The following is a 14,310-nucleotide window of genomic DNA, read 5'->3' as shown; positions in this document are numbered from 1 at the left end:
CATCCCCCTAACCTCGAAAATGACCCAGGAGGACATGAACTCGCCTTCTGAGATCCGAGTCTTCAGCTTGAATTGCTGGGGACTCAAGTTCCTCGCCAAATACCGCCACGAACGTCTCTCGGAAATCGGCAACCAGATCGCTGCCATCTCTCCTCCCCCAGAAATCGTCGGGCTGCAAGAATGCTGGACACAACAAGACTACCTGGCCATACGCGAGAATACGGAGCATATACTGCCCTATGGCAAATTCTATCATAGCGGAATCTTTGGTGGAGGCCTGGCCATACTGTCGAAATGGCCAATTGAGGAGAGCAGCATGTGGCGGTATCCCTTGAACGGGAGACCAACGGCCTTTTTCAGGGGAGACTGGTTTGTGGGCAAGGGCGTTGCTTGTGCGAGAATACGATTCGGAAAGAGGAAGAAGGATGTTGCAGAGGTGTTCTGCACGCATGTGAGTCTAATCGTGTCCAATGAGCAAGGTCGGTTTTAACCTCCAATAGCTACATGCTCCCTACGAAGCCGAACCCAACGACTCCTACATTTGCCACCGCACGGCACAAGCCTGGGAAATCGCAAAGTTGATGCGAGGCGCCGCTGAGAGGGGCCACCTCGTCATCGGATTGGGAGACTTCAACATGATTCCGCTCTCGCTCGCCCACCGCATAATCGAAGCCCACACACCGTGCCGTGACGTGTGGCGTCTCTTCCATCCAGACTCCTCAATTGGCGCAGCAAAGGATCCGGTCGAAAAGAAGCGGGGAAGACCAATGCCCACCGCTGAACACAACATCAGAGAGAATGGTGCGACTTGCGACAGCGCTCTCAATACTTGGCGGTGGAACGAATCACATCGCAAGCGCTTGGAAAAGGGCGAGGACGTAGTAATAGAGCCTGTGGTTGAAGATCCGCGCGCCAAGCGTCTTGACTACATCTTCTTCAGCAGCGGAGAACATTCACCAGCCGCGGCTACCAAGAGCAACGGCCGAATTCAACCCCAGGCAGACACGTGGGCTCTTCAAGACGTCAAGGTGGGCATGACGATGCGCCATCCGGAACTCAAGTGCTCGTTAAGCGACCATTTCTCAGTTGAGGCCACGCTTGTCCGCAGTCCAGACCCTGTCGATTACTCACGCCCTTCAAGCTCGTCCGTCGACTTTGACTCGGACGCTAGATCAACAACTTCCCTACTTCCTCCGGCTATCTACGATGAGATTCTTGCTATGATAACCAAGTACACTGCCCGCGAATATCGTCAGCGTCGTCTCCGCCTCACACATTTTGGCGCTCAATTGGCTCTGACAATAGCCTGCCTGATCGGCGTGTGGTGGGTGCCACATAATTTTGTGGCATTCATCCTCATGCTTGTCAGCAGTCTAGGCCTAGCGGCGGGCGTCATCGATGGACTGATTGGCGGGCTGTTTGTTGGCAGCGAACTGCGTGCACTACGAGAATTCGACTGGGAGATCAGAAACGCGCGCGCAAAGGCAGTGGAAGAAAAGAGCACAGGGGATATGAAAACAGGGGTTGCGGCAGATGACAAGCTGAATGGGGAGTAAGACGTGGCCACGTCCGAGGAAACATGGCGATTCCTGATGCCCGCATGTTGTGTCGAAAGGCATAACAATGAGCTCCGGCTGTCGCGGCAGTAAAAATGCATTCAAGCCCACGGTTGCAGCCCCCTGGACGCCTTAGCCTCCATTTATCAATGAGAGACGTTCTTCCGGATCCAAGTTCTTCCCTCTGATTGGGCACGAGTACCTCTATCCAACCGGAGGTCTTTCTACCATATCCACTTGTATGGGCAAAAAGAGCAAACAATTCCACGGTAGGATTTGGGAATCCACAAAGATCCGCATATCACAAGCACGGATTTTGTACACCTGTCGACTTTTCATTGCGCGTCCCTCCAGGGACGGGAGATTTGCACGCGGAGGCGGGTGCGGAGACAGTGCGACTCTAGTGCGCTTCGATCCGTTCCGGCGGCCGTTGAGGGAAAATGTCTTTGCGATCAGGGTGTGGGATAAGGAGGCTTATGCTGCAAGCACATGCTGTCATGAGATTCTGACGCTGCCCTGGTACACTTTGCATGCTGTCCAGTGTTCTAGAGGCTACTGCAAGCAGGCTGCTGCACTGCTCCGCAGTTTTGATTCATCTATTTGGGTCTCGACAACGAGAACCAGGTCATCAGTCCGAAATCAAGTCTTTATCGTTCTTAGTCGACTGTCATTCATTCATGGTTCCCGTCCCATTAATTTTGATTCTATAACACGACCAGTCAATAAGTTTGAGCACGGGAAACGCGTCTGAGAGGACATGGACGAACTCGAGACTGGACATTGTTCTCCCTTCACAGTCAGACATGCATGGTTGTGGCGCAGTCTGGCGGCAAGGGTCGTGTGCTATCTCTCAACGGTCCGGCGATGCTTCACACCCACGCTCGTCGTCACGTCCATCTGAAACTACCCCGGAGATCGACCTGCGGATTGGGTACACAATATCCAGGGAAGGACATTGGAGCGCGCCTTACGAATCCTGGCGAGGGCGTGACCAGCCCCGCAGCGCGGCTCACAGCCCTGAAAACAAGCCTCACTCTGCCTTTGGCAAATCGAGCGGCGCATCACCCTTAAGCGCGCATAGATCCGCCCACCATTGTTGACCCGGTGCTGGGGCCGGCAGTGACATTAAAGTTGTCCAGGCTAGCGATTGGCGAGGAATTTGCAGCCACCGCTCGCAGCGGTCCGGCTCAGCACACCAGGGGGCCCCTGATTTTGGCCGCAGGGGGCGTGAGGAACGCTTCTGATGTAGTGCGACTGGCAACAAAGATGCTAAACGACAAGCGCCACAACACCATCTCCGCTGCAGCCATCCGCGACAATCATGCTGCGCACGGAAAAAGGGACGCATCCTCCGGCTTGGTTGATTGATTTTCATCGGGCCCAGCGCCGGTGCTGGAACAACCCAAGACGCTGGACTTGGGGAAAAGCAACGCGCGCAGCACCGACATACTTGGATATTTGCGACGTCAAAGCCCATTGAGCTACCAATCTAGAGCGTGGGGCGCATGTTTCGACCCTTGCATTTTTTCTTGTTTGACGTATCAGACATCTTGTTGGAGACCATCAGCACGTGGTCCAACTTGCATTCATGCGGAGCGGCAGCGATTGTCGTAGCGGAGAACTGCCGGTGGCTTTGCCATTTGGATTGGAAATATCATGCTGTTTGTGTATCATCACCAGAATTTCTGACCACACTTTATCCCATAGTCCTACGTTTCTGGTACTGTCGCCACGAGGACATTTAGCAGCTGTTGAAGAACAAGCAGCGGTGCTGCATACTCCAGAGAGTAGATGGTCCGAGCCGGGCGGACCTCGTCACTGGACCTCCGATAGTATGCAACCTATAACATGGATGGAGACGTCGTCAAACAGCAGCAACCACATATCCAAACTGACGGATTCCATTTTTGCGGTAATTGTTGGTCAACGAGTACCCGCCGGTCTGGCCATTTCTGAAACCGGATTCAATGCGATAGGTACAGAGATTTCGTACGTGTTTCCCTTCGCGCGCTCCCAGTCTCACAACCACGGCCGGCCACGATATACCAAAGGTATTTAGATGTTGGTGCCAATCGCACATGCAGCATACTCCAAGGAAAAATCACAACTCTCATAGCTCTCCAAAGATTTGCTCTCTTTGACACCAGGATTGCTTAGCACAGGTGCTTGGTTGGATTATTGATCCTGCCGGTCGACAAGCTAGATGCTAGACGCCACCCGCTCGTGCCGCTCCCGCGGCGGCCCGAACTGCTTCAAGTCAACCTTCTACTAACCATCATCCTCGGTGCCACGTTGTTCCTCTGCGTCGTCAAACCCCTCCTCTTTTTGCCAGACTTCCCCACAGACGCCCAAAGAATTGATGCTAATCAATTCAGATCTAGAGTCCTGTCCAAAGAAAAGCAAAAAGGACTCTTGACTCGGCATCGCCTAGATAACCGAGAAAACGCGAATACGCTCATCCAGACCATGTACGCCCGGGCTGGTCCGACTCGAGAGTCGAGGCATAGGATGAGTTGAACTCAATTGGCGCCCAACGGTTGCGGTCACACGGCATGTACACCCGCCAAAGCCTGGACGTGGCGGTAGTCTGGCGCGGTTGTGGTGATGGCCATAACGCATGGCAATATTGCCATGCTTTGTGACATCTAGCGCGCCACTCGTCCAGTTCTGGCGCCGAGAGCCACGGCATGGAGGTTGCCGTAGCAAGGAAAAAAAATCGGCGTCGGCACGTGGGGAGATCCTGAGTAGGACGACAGCACACGGATGGCTTTTTCTTCTTATCGCCAAGGGTCGGTGGTTTTGCAGTAACCCACCACGAATTAGAGGGGCATCTTTGACCAAATGTCAGCGGCATCTTCCAGGACCTCCGGTTTCACCAGCCATAGTGACGGTCGAGATGGATGCTTAATGGCCGTTGGCTATTGCCACATTTTCTTTTCTGGCCAGCCGCCGGCCTCTGACGACACGGCGATTCCAATGCCAGACGGGCAGCGCGATGGCGCACATCAATTGGAGCATCATGGACTGTCCACAATCTCACTGCCCCTTTGCCGTCTCGCCTTCTCAGGGCAACGACGTCAGATGAGAAAATCCAACTGCCCAAGCCCGTGAATCAGAACGAAAAGGAAAAAGAACTACAAAGCTCCGACTGCACAGCCTTGCGCTGGTGCCTCGGTGAGGACTCTGAGGAGGCAAACCTCTCGCGGCCGGTCAGACCTCGTCGAGGTCGACCAGACGGAAAGGCCGAGAAGGAGAGGGTCTGAGCGTTCGAGCGCCACCGTCAGGCTGCGACGTGCTCATCACCACCACCACCACCACCACCACCATGATGATTCCAGAAGCCTTCCGCAGAGGGTGCCGTGCGAGGGCAAGTTCCATCTCAGAGCCCAGCGCCGAAAAACCTGCTTCAGAGTGAGTCGTGAGTCGCAGCGGCCTTGCGGCGACGTCTGCGCTTCAAGGCTCGTGCGCCCCTTTCTATGATGCCCAGGGGCACGTTTGGCATCCGCGGCCATGTCTTTCCATGTTCAATTTTTTCCCTTTCCGGGTAGCCAAGACCTGACGAGATCAGAATGCTCTGCGGTCGTGTTTCCCCATGACTCTAGATGTTCATGCGATTGATGGAGGGGGGTGGGGCAGTTCCTGCAGCTGGATGAGAATCGGTACATCTGGATGCGGTTCGTGGTGTACGACTCGATCCAAGGACGCAATTCTGGAATGAGTTGCTGCAAAAGGCGGTGGAGATCAAAGACCATGGTTCTTTGTAACCAACAACACAAGACTCTCAGGACCGCCGTGGATTTGGGGGTGCTGACTGACAAATCGCAAATTTGACGACAGAGAGACGACGGTACAAGACGTCAGCAGGGACAATCATGTTGGCCACCGACGTGCACGTCTGTGGTCCGTATGCGACATTGATGAAGTACCAGCTACAGCCAAACACTTGACCACAGACCATCAGAGCGAGAGCCCAACGGTCGTTGTTACGCCACGGCAATGTATCACAGCCACGCCTCACGTCCCCTAGGGCAGCGTGTGCTCCAGATCTGCTCGCGATCTGATCCCTCCAAAGCAGCCAGAGCGTGGCTCCCCCCGAGCTGGACTGCCTCGACTGCTACTCGGCAGATATTGTCATCGCCCAAGCAAGTCCATCCAACCGCCGTCATCCTCATGATCGCAAACCCCCTTACTTACTCCCACCCCTCTCCTCTTTGAGTAATGGTTTAGTCGTGCGGAGACGTAATGTCACCGCAGCCAGCCAGCCAGTTAGTCCCTCGAGGTACGTACTCCAGCCGCCTGCCTGCGTCATCTCAAACACCTCATTTGCACGTTACGACGACTACCTACCTCATGTAATAATATGCCCGCCCGCCGGGCCGACCGGCCATCGGGTTTCCTATTACTGAATCACTCGAGCCGCTCAGGCGCTCGCCGCCGACGCGCACCACACACCATGAGGGTGTACATGCGTATGTATGTACACATGTACCTGCCTACTATGCACTGCGCGCGCGTCGTTTAGCCTGTCGAGGCGCGCGCGCAGCGGCGGCGGCGGCTATTATTGCCAATCACTACCTCGTACGCGGGCGGAAATCGAAATCCTACATCCCCATCCCCATCCCCTCCCCCTCTCTCCCGTCTCGTGTCCGGCCGGCAGTCAGTCTCCCTCCCTGCCGCCGCTCCTCACTCTCCGCCGCCCGCCTACCCCACCCCACTCCACCTCAGTCATGGTAGCTACGTACTACTACCGGCAAATTCCTCAGCGAGCGAGCGAGCGATCAAACAGACAAGCGAGAAAAATCAAAAGACTAGCGACCGGTGTGGTGTGTGTCGTATACAGACAGGCATGATGTTGAGCGAGTCGCTCGCTCGCGGCGAGGGGCTGCGCTCGGCCGTGTCGAATGCTGTGGCTACTACATACACATCTAGAGCGCGCGCCCCGCCCCGCCTTCTCTCTCCATGTCCCCTCCACTCAAATGGACCTACATCCATACATACATAGCAGCAACAGCCCCGCAGACGGCCGGCCGGGGCGGGAGTCATCAACGGGCATACATCTCCAATTTAGCTCCGCGCGCTCTTCTTCTTTCTTTTGATCGCTGCGACACGCTCGCATACCGGTGGCTTTGATTGGTCGGCGGATGGACCCGATGATACGTAGAGTAGTTACATGTAGGAGTTACATGTCTGTTGTGTAGCTGCTGCTGCTGCTGCTGCTTTCTCGCCACCTGAGACAGTAGGCAGACCAGCGCGTCGGGCCGTGCCGTAGCGTACGTACATGGATGGCGTAGCGCGGAGGCGGAGGCGGGAGTGTTGCAGATGCACTGTTCTGAGGTGGAACTGTCTCGAGGAGGGAGGAAGGGAGAGAGAGGGAGAGAGAGAGGGAAGAAAGAAATGGACGCTCTCCCAGCTGTTCATCTGGCTCGATGATTGTAATAGACATAGTGGCAGCGAGCTGCCTGCATCGCAAACCCACCGCAAACCATCTACATGGGCAGGAAGAGCACGCATAAACAGTACAACAACGATGCACGCAGACGCAAACACAGCCAGCCAGCGCGTCGACCTCGAACCCGGGCGGTCATCCATCCATCCAACGCCGCCCCACACACACATTTCTTCTCCAATCTCCCTCCACCCACCATCCGGGGCAGCATCCAAACAGCAGCAAACATCCGGACACAATACCATGGTAGCCGGCGTCCCCGCCCGCCGCACCGGTGTCTGTCGTCAAAAGCCAAAACAAAACGTGCCTACCTACCTGCCACAGAAAAAGAAGGAGAAGGAATATGCCGATGGATGTGACGAGACCAAAGGCGGGACCGGGAGACCGGGGGAGGGATAACAAGTGGAGTAGAGGCGTTGCGCTACTGACGCAATCGATGATGGCCCAACGCGCAGAAGAAGAGAAGAGGAGGAAAAAGAAAAAAGAAACGAGAAAAGTTGGGGACTCTGCGTCGTTACTTCTCTGGAGTCTGGACTCCGGGGAGCAAGCGGCAAGCAAGGCATCGCGAGCACAACCGGGCCTGCTCCACTATGCTCGCTTGATGCGACGGGCTAGGCACCTAGGTGTCTTAGTTTTGGACGCTCTGGTCGTTGCTTCTGCGGCGACTGATGTTGTTGTAGATGGATGTGGATGGGGGGCCGCTACGGCACGTTGTGGCGAGCGAGGAGATGCTTGCTTCTCCCCGTTTCCGTGGTAGGCCAGAAGCGGGATGTAGGACCGTCAGGAACGACGATGAAGATGAAGGCAAGGCAAGCGCGGAATGCTGAGGCTCAAAGGTTGAAAGGATACCCACACATACATACGACAGACATGGATAGCGAAAACTTCCCCATTTTCACATCATTTGCAAAGCTAGCAGGAAAGATCTCGGTTTGATGGTATATTGATAACATGTACATATGCAGATGGATGCCGCGGAGACCGAGAGATGCGGGGAATTACAAAGTCCCGTGCGTGCACGAAAGATGCTCAAGATTGCTGCTGGCCAGGCCGGCTAGCCAGCTCGTAACTAGCTCGCTCGGCGAGTATTTTATAATCCGAAAAGCGTTGTACAATCGAAGGAAATCCAAAAATTGCGGTCTGATAGTGCTCGTCCCAGGATGAGAGGAATCGTGGGTGTGGTGCGAGAAAATGGTTGGATTGACGCGTTTGGTGTGGTATTGAAGTCTGGAATGGACTCCTTTCGTCTTTGATGTTGTCGACTAATTTTTCAGAAAGCTTTTGCACGACAATGCGCGCTTGTCGTCGCGAGTGCTGTCGCGAGAGGTGGTTCGACGTCCGCATTGCAGTCATTCATGTCCCCTCTCTTTACTCCTGCTTGTCAGCATTGCCCATTCCGTTGGTTGATGAAGTCAGAAGGGCAGCGAACATAGTGCAGCTGCGAGACGGCTGTCAACCAACGTCATGCGGCCGGCCCTGTGCGCACCCGGCCTGTCCGTTGTCCTGTCGCCGCCTCTTGCATGTATGAATGACTGCTTCATCGACGCGCCCGCTTGATTGCCCTGCGTTTCAGATGCGAGGTGGGCAGACAAACGGCGGGGCGTACGCAACTCGGACGAGGCAGACCGAGACTGCCAGCCGGCAAGCAATTCCGCGTGGCAGAAGGGCGAGAGCAGCGAAGAGGCAACGCCGAATTTTCGAGCGGAACTTGAGACGTAAGAGTCTCTGGCAGAAATCATGACAGAAAGCACCTGGGCCGAGCTGAACACGCCAGCACAACCAGCAACCGATGCGGGCGTTTGGTGATGAAGACAACGACAGCGACGCTTGTCTGCTGCTCCCGATTCAGAGGGCGCAATAATGCACCCCTGGTGCCCTGGTCCATCACGAAGCACACACCAGCGCGCAAGCGGCCGGTCTGTGCAAGTGACTGCCGGTCGTCGGTCAGGGCACTGCAGGGCAGGGCAAGGCATGACAGCAGAGCAGGGGAGTCTGGGTTCCCCACCCGCTCGTTTCATCCGTTTAGGGAACGCCTTCACTTACCCTGCCCGACCGCAGCCGTCCTTGCTTTGTTCCAAGATACTGCTGTACCAAGACTGACTGGTACTGACCAGAGGCCAGGGATTGGCATAATGCCGTGCGTTGGGCATGTAACCTCGCGCCGGTTGGAGACTTCCTGTACGGGCGAACGGGCGGGCGATCGTCCTTCGGTCGGTGAGCCGGTGCGGTAGCGAGGAGCGAGGCCAGAAAAAGCAAACACAAAAAGAAATGAGAATGCAAACGGAGCGGTTTTTTTTTTTTTTTTTCTCTCCGTGCGGAGCGAGCTGGCACGAGAGTGCTAGGCACCGAAGTCGCGCACCATTCGCCGCGCTGCGCTGTCCCCCAGGCGTGTATTGCATGCTCTAAGCGCTCGAGGCCGTATGTGATGTTGTCAGCAGGGCATGATTCTTCCATTGTTTCGCGCAATTGGCGCATAAGGGGACCACTGTTCTCGTGTCCAATCAGATGCATCAAATGCAAGGACACCTGCTGAAGTTGCCAGTCGAGGAGGACGGTAACGCGGATGATGGAATTCTGGGGCGCGTCAGAGATCCGCGAACGACCGAGATGCGTTGCGTGTGCGTGCGTTGCGAGGGCAAAGAGACGCGGAGCTGCGAGCCCATGGTTAACTCCGCTGGCCGAGAAAAGTCCTCTGCTGTCCCTCGCACCGGTCATCCGTTGATTTGTGTCGACAACGGCTGGACACCGCCACGCGGTCGCAGCTGGAGATTTTTGACATGAGACGAGGGAGAGAATAAAAAAAAAAAAAGGGAAAAAAGAAGGGGTGCAACACGACCCTGCGCCGAGGCGGTCAACGGTCAACGAACGTCGAGGCTGCGCAATGCAAACGTCAAAGGTTCACCTAATCATCCTGCAGTCGACGGTGGATGATGGCTGGGGCCTGAACAACGCGAGCAAAACAAGGCAGCAAACAAGGCAAGAACAAATTGCTCATGAGCCACATGGGGCGTCCATTGCAGAGACATAGGCGGGGGGTATTTTTTTTTATCCTGACAGACGCCAGAATAAACCAAGAAAACACCAAGATAAATGCTAATGACAACGCTGTCCACCCGTCAAGACTGAAGGAGTTGTTGGGGTAGATCACAAAGTGACCAGCCATGATGCCTGCGTAGAAGCCGATGCGAGCAAGGGGACAAAAGCAAAAACATTGAACCAAGACGCCACGCAGCAATGCATGTGAAGCGTGACACTGGATAATGGCAAAATCGAGCCTGCAGGCTGTCGAGATCGGGTATTCGTTGCAGCAAACGGCATGCCGCAGAGAGCAACCAAACAAGACCCCGCTGTGCGCATGAGGTATGCGCCCAAGGGTCAAACGGGCAACGCGAGGCGAGCAGCGCCACCATTACTTTGCTGCTTCGCTGTTGACCCGATAAGCATGCTTGAAAAGGACCAACTCCAATGACTCAAGCACCTGCTTCTTGGGACACTCCAAATGCCTGGTCGATGGACAAGGGCAACGGCGGCTTCCGTCTTTCGTCGTTGAGGCACTTGAGGGTATTTTCGAGAATCGCGACGTCAACGCGAAGCGTAGGCGAGATGGGAACAATCCGCCGCAGGAACTTGATGGTTCGCTCCAACAAGGCCACCACTTTCTCGTGGGCGATCAAGTCAGCCATCCACGACCGTCGAACCGCTGCGAGGACAAGGCAGTTGCCAAATTGACTGCGTACGTGTGTTAGCAACGGCTTGTGAATTGTCAAGCAAGAACGACTTACGCGTGAGCGGTGCCAAAAATGTTTGTGACAATCAGGCGCGTGTTCTCATTCTGTATTCCGTCAAAAGCGATGGTGCTCTGAACCGCAGAATCGACGCAGCGTTTGCAGGCTCGTACGACCTTGTACCAGCTGACTTTGGTCGTGTCATCCGATATCAAGGGCTCCGTCGGATCGGGTTCGTCAGATTCGTCGGACTCGGTGTATCCGTATTTTTTCATCAAGAAAGCGGGTGCCGGGTTGCAGTGAATCGCGAAATGGAGAATTGGCCGTGCGATTATGTAGCGGGCACCGTAATACTTGGCCCGCATGCGCGCCATGTTGATGTCGCTCGCTGGTTCGTCGGCGTCGTCCCATCTCATCCACGGTGGCACAGTATCTCTCCAACTTTGGAGCTGTTCTTCCAGCAAATCGTCTCGGATAGCTGCCCAAAAGTTCTTCTTCCGACCACCTGTACAAAGTTAGTTCTGGAATTCTGTGAGAAAGGGGATAAGAGGTAGCCAACTTTTGCTGTAAAGGGCCAGATGAGTGCGGTTCAGTATCTTCCGCAGCTGGATCTGAGTGAAGTAGTAGAGCCACACCATCTCTTCGGGCAGATCAAGCGGTTCTGGAAGCCATTGCTGTGTTGGCAGCCCTATCCTTTCCTCGTCTTTGGATATTCCGCTCGGACGGAGATGGCTCATCTCGGCAAGAATGTCACTGATTGAGTTAGCAACATTGAAAGACACGGCTTGGAATGAACGCACCTCTCGAGTTGGAGACAGGTCCAGTACAATAACCGGATTAGATTAACCCTGCGTCGGTCAACGCCGGACTTTACACCAGGCGCGACCTTGCGCAAATCCATGGCGCGACTCTCATCCATAGCGGGTGCGTCTGGTAATAGGGATTGCTTGTCCCTGGAAAAACGGTCAGCGAATGGAACGCGGGCGTCGAGCTGTGACACTGACTTGTCGATCAAGACTCCCAAAACGCGACAAGCGTAAGCAATCCAACTCCAGCTTTCCAAGACCCGTGCCAATTGACCCATGTAGAGGGCAGCGAGGACGCCTGCTTGCCCATGTGAGATGTTGTTACCCCCATGAACTGCTCCGATAATCTCCACAGCGACCGTGTAGTACGCAAGCCCGGGAGTCACATCGACGTTGCGAGCGGGCCCCTCTCTCCTCTCGTGCCGATCAGTCGACGGTCTCCGACTGGACAGGCGTGCCTGATCTATCCCAGGCGAGGGAATACTGGCCAGCGTCGAGTGCGAAGATGCCGGGGACTGCTTGATTGTTGCAGGAGGAGAGTCCATTGACGGGAGCAATGAACTGCCCACAATAGTATTGGGGCCTCCAGTTGGTCCAGGAAGATGGGCCTTGTGCTCACAGATTTTCCCAATGGCCATAATCAACAAGACTATTGCATTGCCAATTGTTCGCTCGACCGGGGGAGGTCGTCTTGGCTGTGGCAGGCTGGATTCAATACCCGGAAGAGGTCCATTGTTCGATCGCTTCCTCTTCAATGGTATGGATGGATACGATTCTGGTACGGCAAACGGAGAGCCAGCGTTGCGGTCTGCAGCAGCACCTGGCTTGGCCGGGGGATCAGGGGAATACCGCTGGATAAATGTCTTGATCATTTCATCCAACCGTCGCCTGTCCAAGAAGGGCTGGAGAGGGTGCATGTGCTCCAGATAACTCTTATGTAAGCGATTGACCGTGCGGGAATCCAATTTTAGCGTTCCATCTGGATTGAGACCTCCCCAATGGTTCGGTTCGGAGCGGTAGCTTTCCACGTGCCCGGTCCCCTGAAGTCCACTTCCCCACCCAAACGTCTCCCCAGGTGAAGGCGCAGGAGTGCCCACCATGTCGTCCTCGGCATTTTGGAACGCGGGACTTCCACCGTGCGCGCCGTCGTACATGTCTTCGCCTTCACCGGTGCCGTACAGCTTCAGCAGACCTCGATTTTCTTCTTCTTCTCTCGGGTAATTGGACCCTTCTGGGATGACGCCCTCGTGGAAGGGCTTCATGGCGATCCATTCCATCAACATGGTATGCGCGGCGGTCGTGTGGTCTGCGGGCAGGGTAATTTCCGAGTCAAAGTACTCGATTGCTTCCGTGTCTTGTTGAGTCGACTCCAGCGGCTGGGCAGATTCCGAGGAGTTGGAGTACTTGGCTCCCGACGGTGGTTTTGTAGCGTTGACCGACGGCTCCGAGGACGCGTTTTCCCTAACTGGATCATATGCGCTTCCCTCAGCGTCTTCTGCTACGGCGGGCGTTGTCGCAGGGAAGTTGTCCGATGGAGTCGAAAGCGTAGCCTCTCCACCATTCTGGCCGCCACCTCGGAGCTGTCTTTCAATCCTCTCCAGGCGTGGTTGGATGGTTTGGAAACTCTCCAGCACCATATTGACCTTGGTGGCGATGTCGTGCAACGTTCGATCTTGCCTGCGCATGGTGAGCGACGGACTCGAGACATCCTGTCCGACTCGACCACTTACTTTGGAGGGGGAACCTCCTTGTATTCGCACTTGAGCCCGGTCTCGCGGCAAAATTGGCACGGTCTCGCTTCGTCGCATTTTTGTTTGCGGTTTCGACAATTGTTACATGCCTGCGAGGAAAAAGAAGGTCGTGAGCTTCGTACCATTACTAGAGAGATGACTGGACGAACCTGAACTGCGCGAACCTGTCTTTTCCGGCTCGCGCCCACGTAGTCGGCGGTTTGCACGTAGGCGTTGGGTTGAGGATATGGAGAAGGATGGTATGCTGGCGATGGACCCATGGATTGAGGTGGGCCGCTATAGTGGTGCTGGTGGTTTGCCGGGGGATAGGGCGTCGGGGGGCCACCGTTCATATGAGTGTCATGGTTGGGGTAAGCGCCAGGGTGGTGGCCACCATGGTCCATTGGCGGAGGATGTGCAGGGTCGGCGGGGCCAGAGACAGGATGAGGGCGCGAATCAATTGGAGAGGGCTGATTCGGGGTGCTAGGCGGCCTCGAGAGGGACTCGACCGAGTAAGACCTGGGCGGAATGCTCACGGAGGGAGCGTTGACTGGGCGGTGGTGAGGATGAGGCGGCTGTTGCGAGAAGTTTGCGGGTTCGGGAAGAGCGCGAGGCTGGATGTGCGAAGACGGATGAGCCTGAATGGAGGGCGGCGGCAGCGTGTTTGGAGGGTAAGCAGGTTGTGGAGGCTGGACAGGATCGTGGTAGCGATGTTGGGTCGGCGCAGGTATAGAGGAGTGGTGGTGGTGAGGAGGAGGAGGAGGAGGAGGAGGATAGTGGGCGTCCAAACGGGAACGTTTAACGTCTGGACCATCGGCTTCCATGCTTATGTTGGCGCAACGGTCGTGGCCATGCGCGCTGAGGCCCGATGTTCAGGTAGAGGCAACAAGAGATAATCTGTGGTGCGGAGGACGGAGGAAGGCCACCGAAAGCTTCCAGCAAAGTCAGTCTAGAGGAGGGAAATGAGAGGGCCCAATGCGCGTCATAGCTAGCAGGTCGCGGGCAAGGATGTGGCTTCGGCTGGATCAACGCCAAGCGAGGGGAGCA

At 55.6% G+C, this 14,310-nt stretch overlaps 3 protein-coding genes across 3 annotated transcripts; 1 reads left to right on the top strand and 2 right to left on the bottom strand.

The window, feature by feature from the left end:
* Window positions 1-19: 19 nt before the first annotated feature.
* Window positions 20-1,556, top strand: J3D65DRAFT_557791 (Endonuclease/exonuclease/phosphatase; the record flags this gene model as incomplete). Its single annotated transcript, XM_066797331.1, has 2 exons — window positions 20-451; window positions 501-1,556. 2 exons carry the CDS (start codon window positions 20-22, stop codon window positions 1,554-1,556), a joined length of 1,488 nt encoding a protein of 495 aa, XP_066652507.1.
* A 7,134-nt stretch (window positions 1,557-8,690) lies between these two features.
* Window positions 8,691-9,918, bottom strand: J3D65DRAFT_70221 (uncharacterized protein). Its single transcript, XM_066804094.1, has one exon. It carries the CDS (start codon window positions 9,715-9,717, stop codon window positions 9,025-9,027), a length of 693 nt encoding a protein of 230 aa, XP_066652506.1. The 5' UTR covers window positions 9,718-9,918; the 3' UTR covers window positions 8,691-9,024.
* Window positions 9,919-10,472: 554 nt separating this feature from the next.
* On the bottom strand, window positions 10,473-14,087 carry J3D65DRAFT_605667 (uncharacterized protein; the record flags this gene model as incomplete). Its single annotated transcript, XM_066798369.1, has 6 exons — window positions 10,473-10,731; window positions 10,785-11,232; window positions 11,287-11,480; window positions 11,528-13,210; window positions 13,264-13,373; window positions 13,434-14,087. The coding sequence occupies 6 exons, from the start codon at window positions 14,085-14,087 to the stop codon at window positions 10,473-10,475; spliced, it is 3,348 nt and encodes a 1,115-aa protein (XP_066652505.1).
* Window positions 14,088-14,310: the final 223 nt, after the last annotated feature.

The sequence above is a fragment of the Phyllosticta citribraziliensis genome (genome assembly GCF_038025025.1).
Source record: "Phyllosticta citribraziliensis strain CPC 17464 chromosome Unknown J3D65scaffold_10, whole genome shotgun sequence".
Taxonomy (NCBI): domain Eukaryota; kingdom Fungi; phylum Ascomycota; class Dothideomycetes; order Botryosphaeriales; family Phyllostictaceae; genus Phyllosticta; species Phyllosticta citribraziliensis.
Note: the sequence above shows the minus strand (reverse complement) of the source record. Positions and strands in the feature narration are given on the sequence as shown.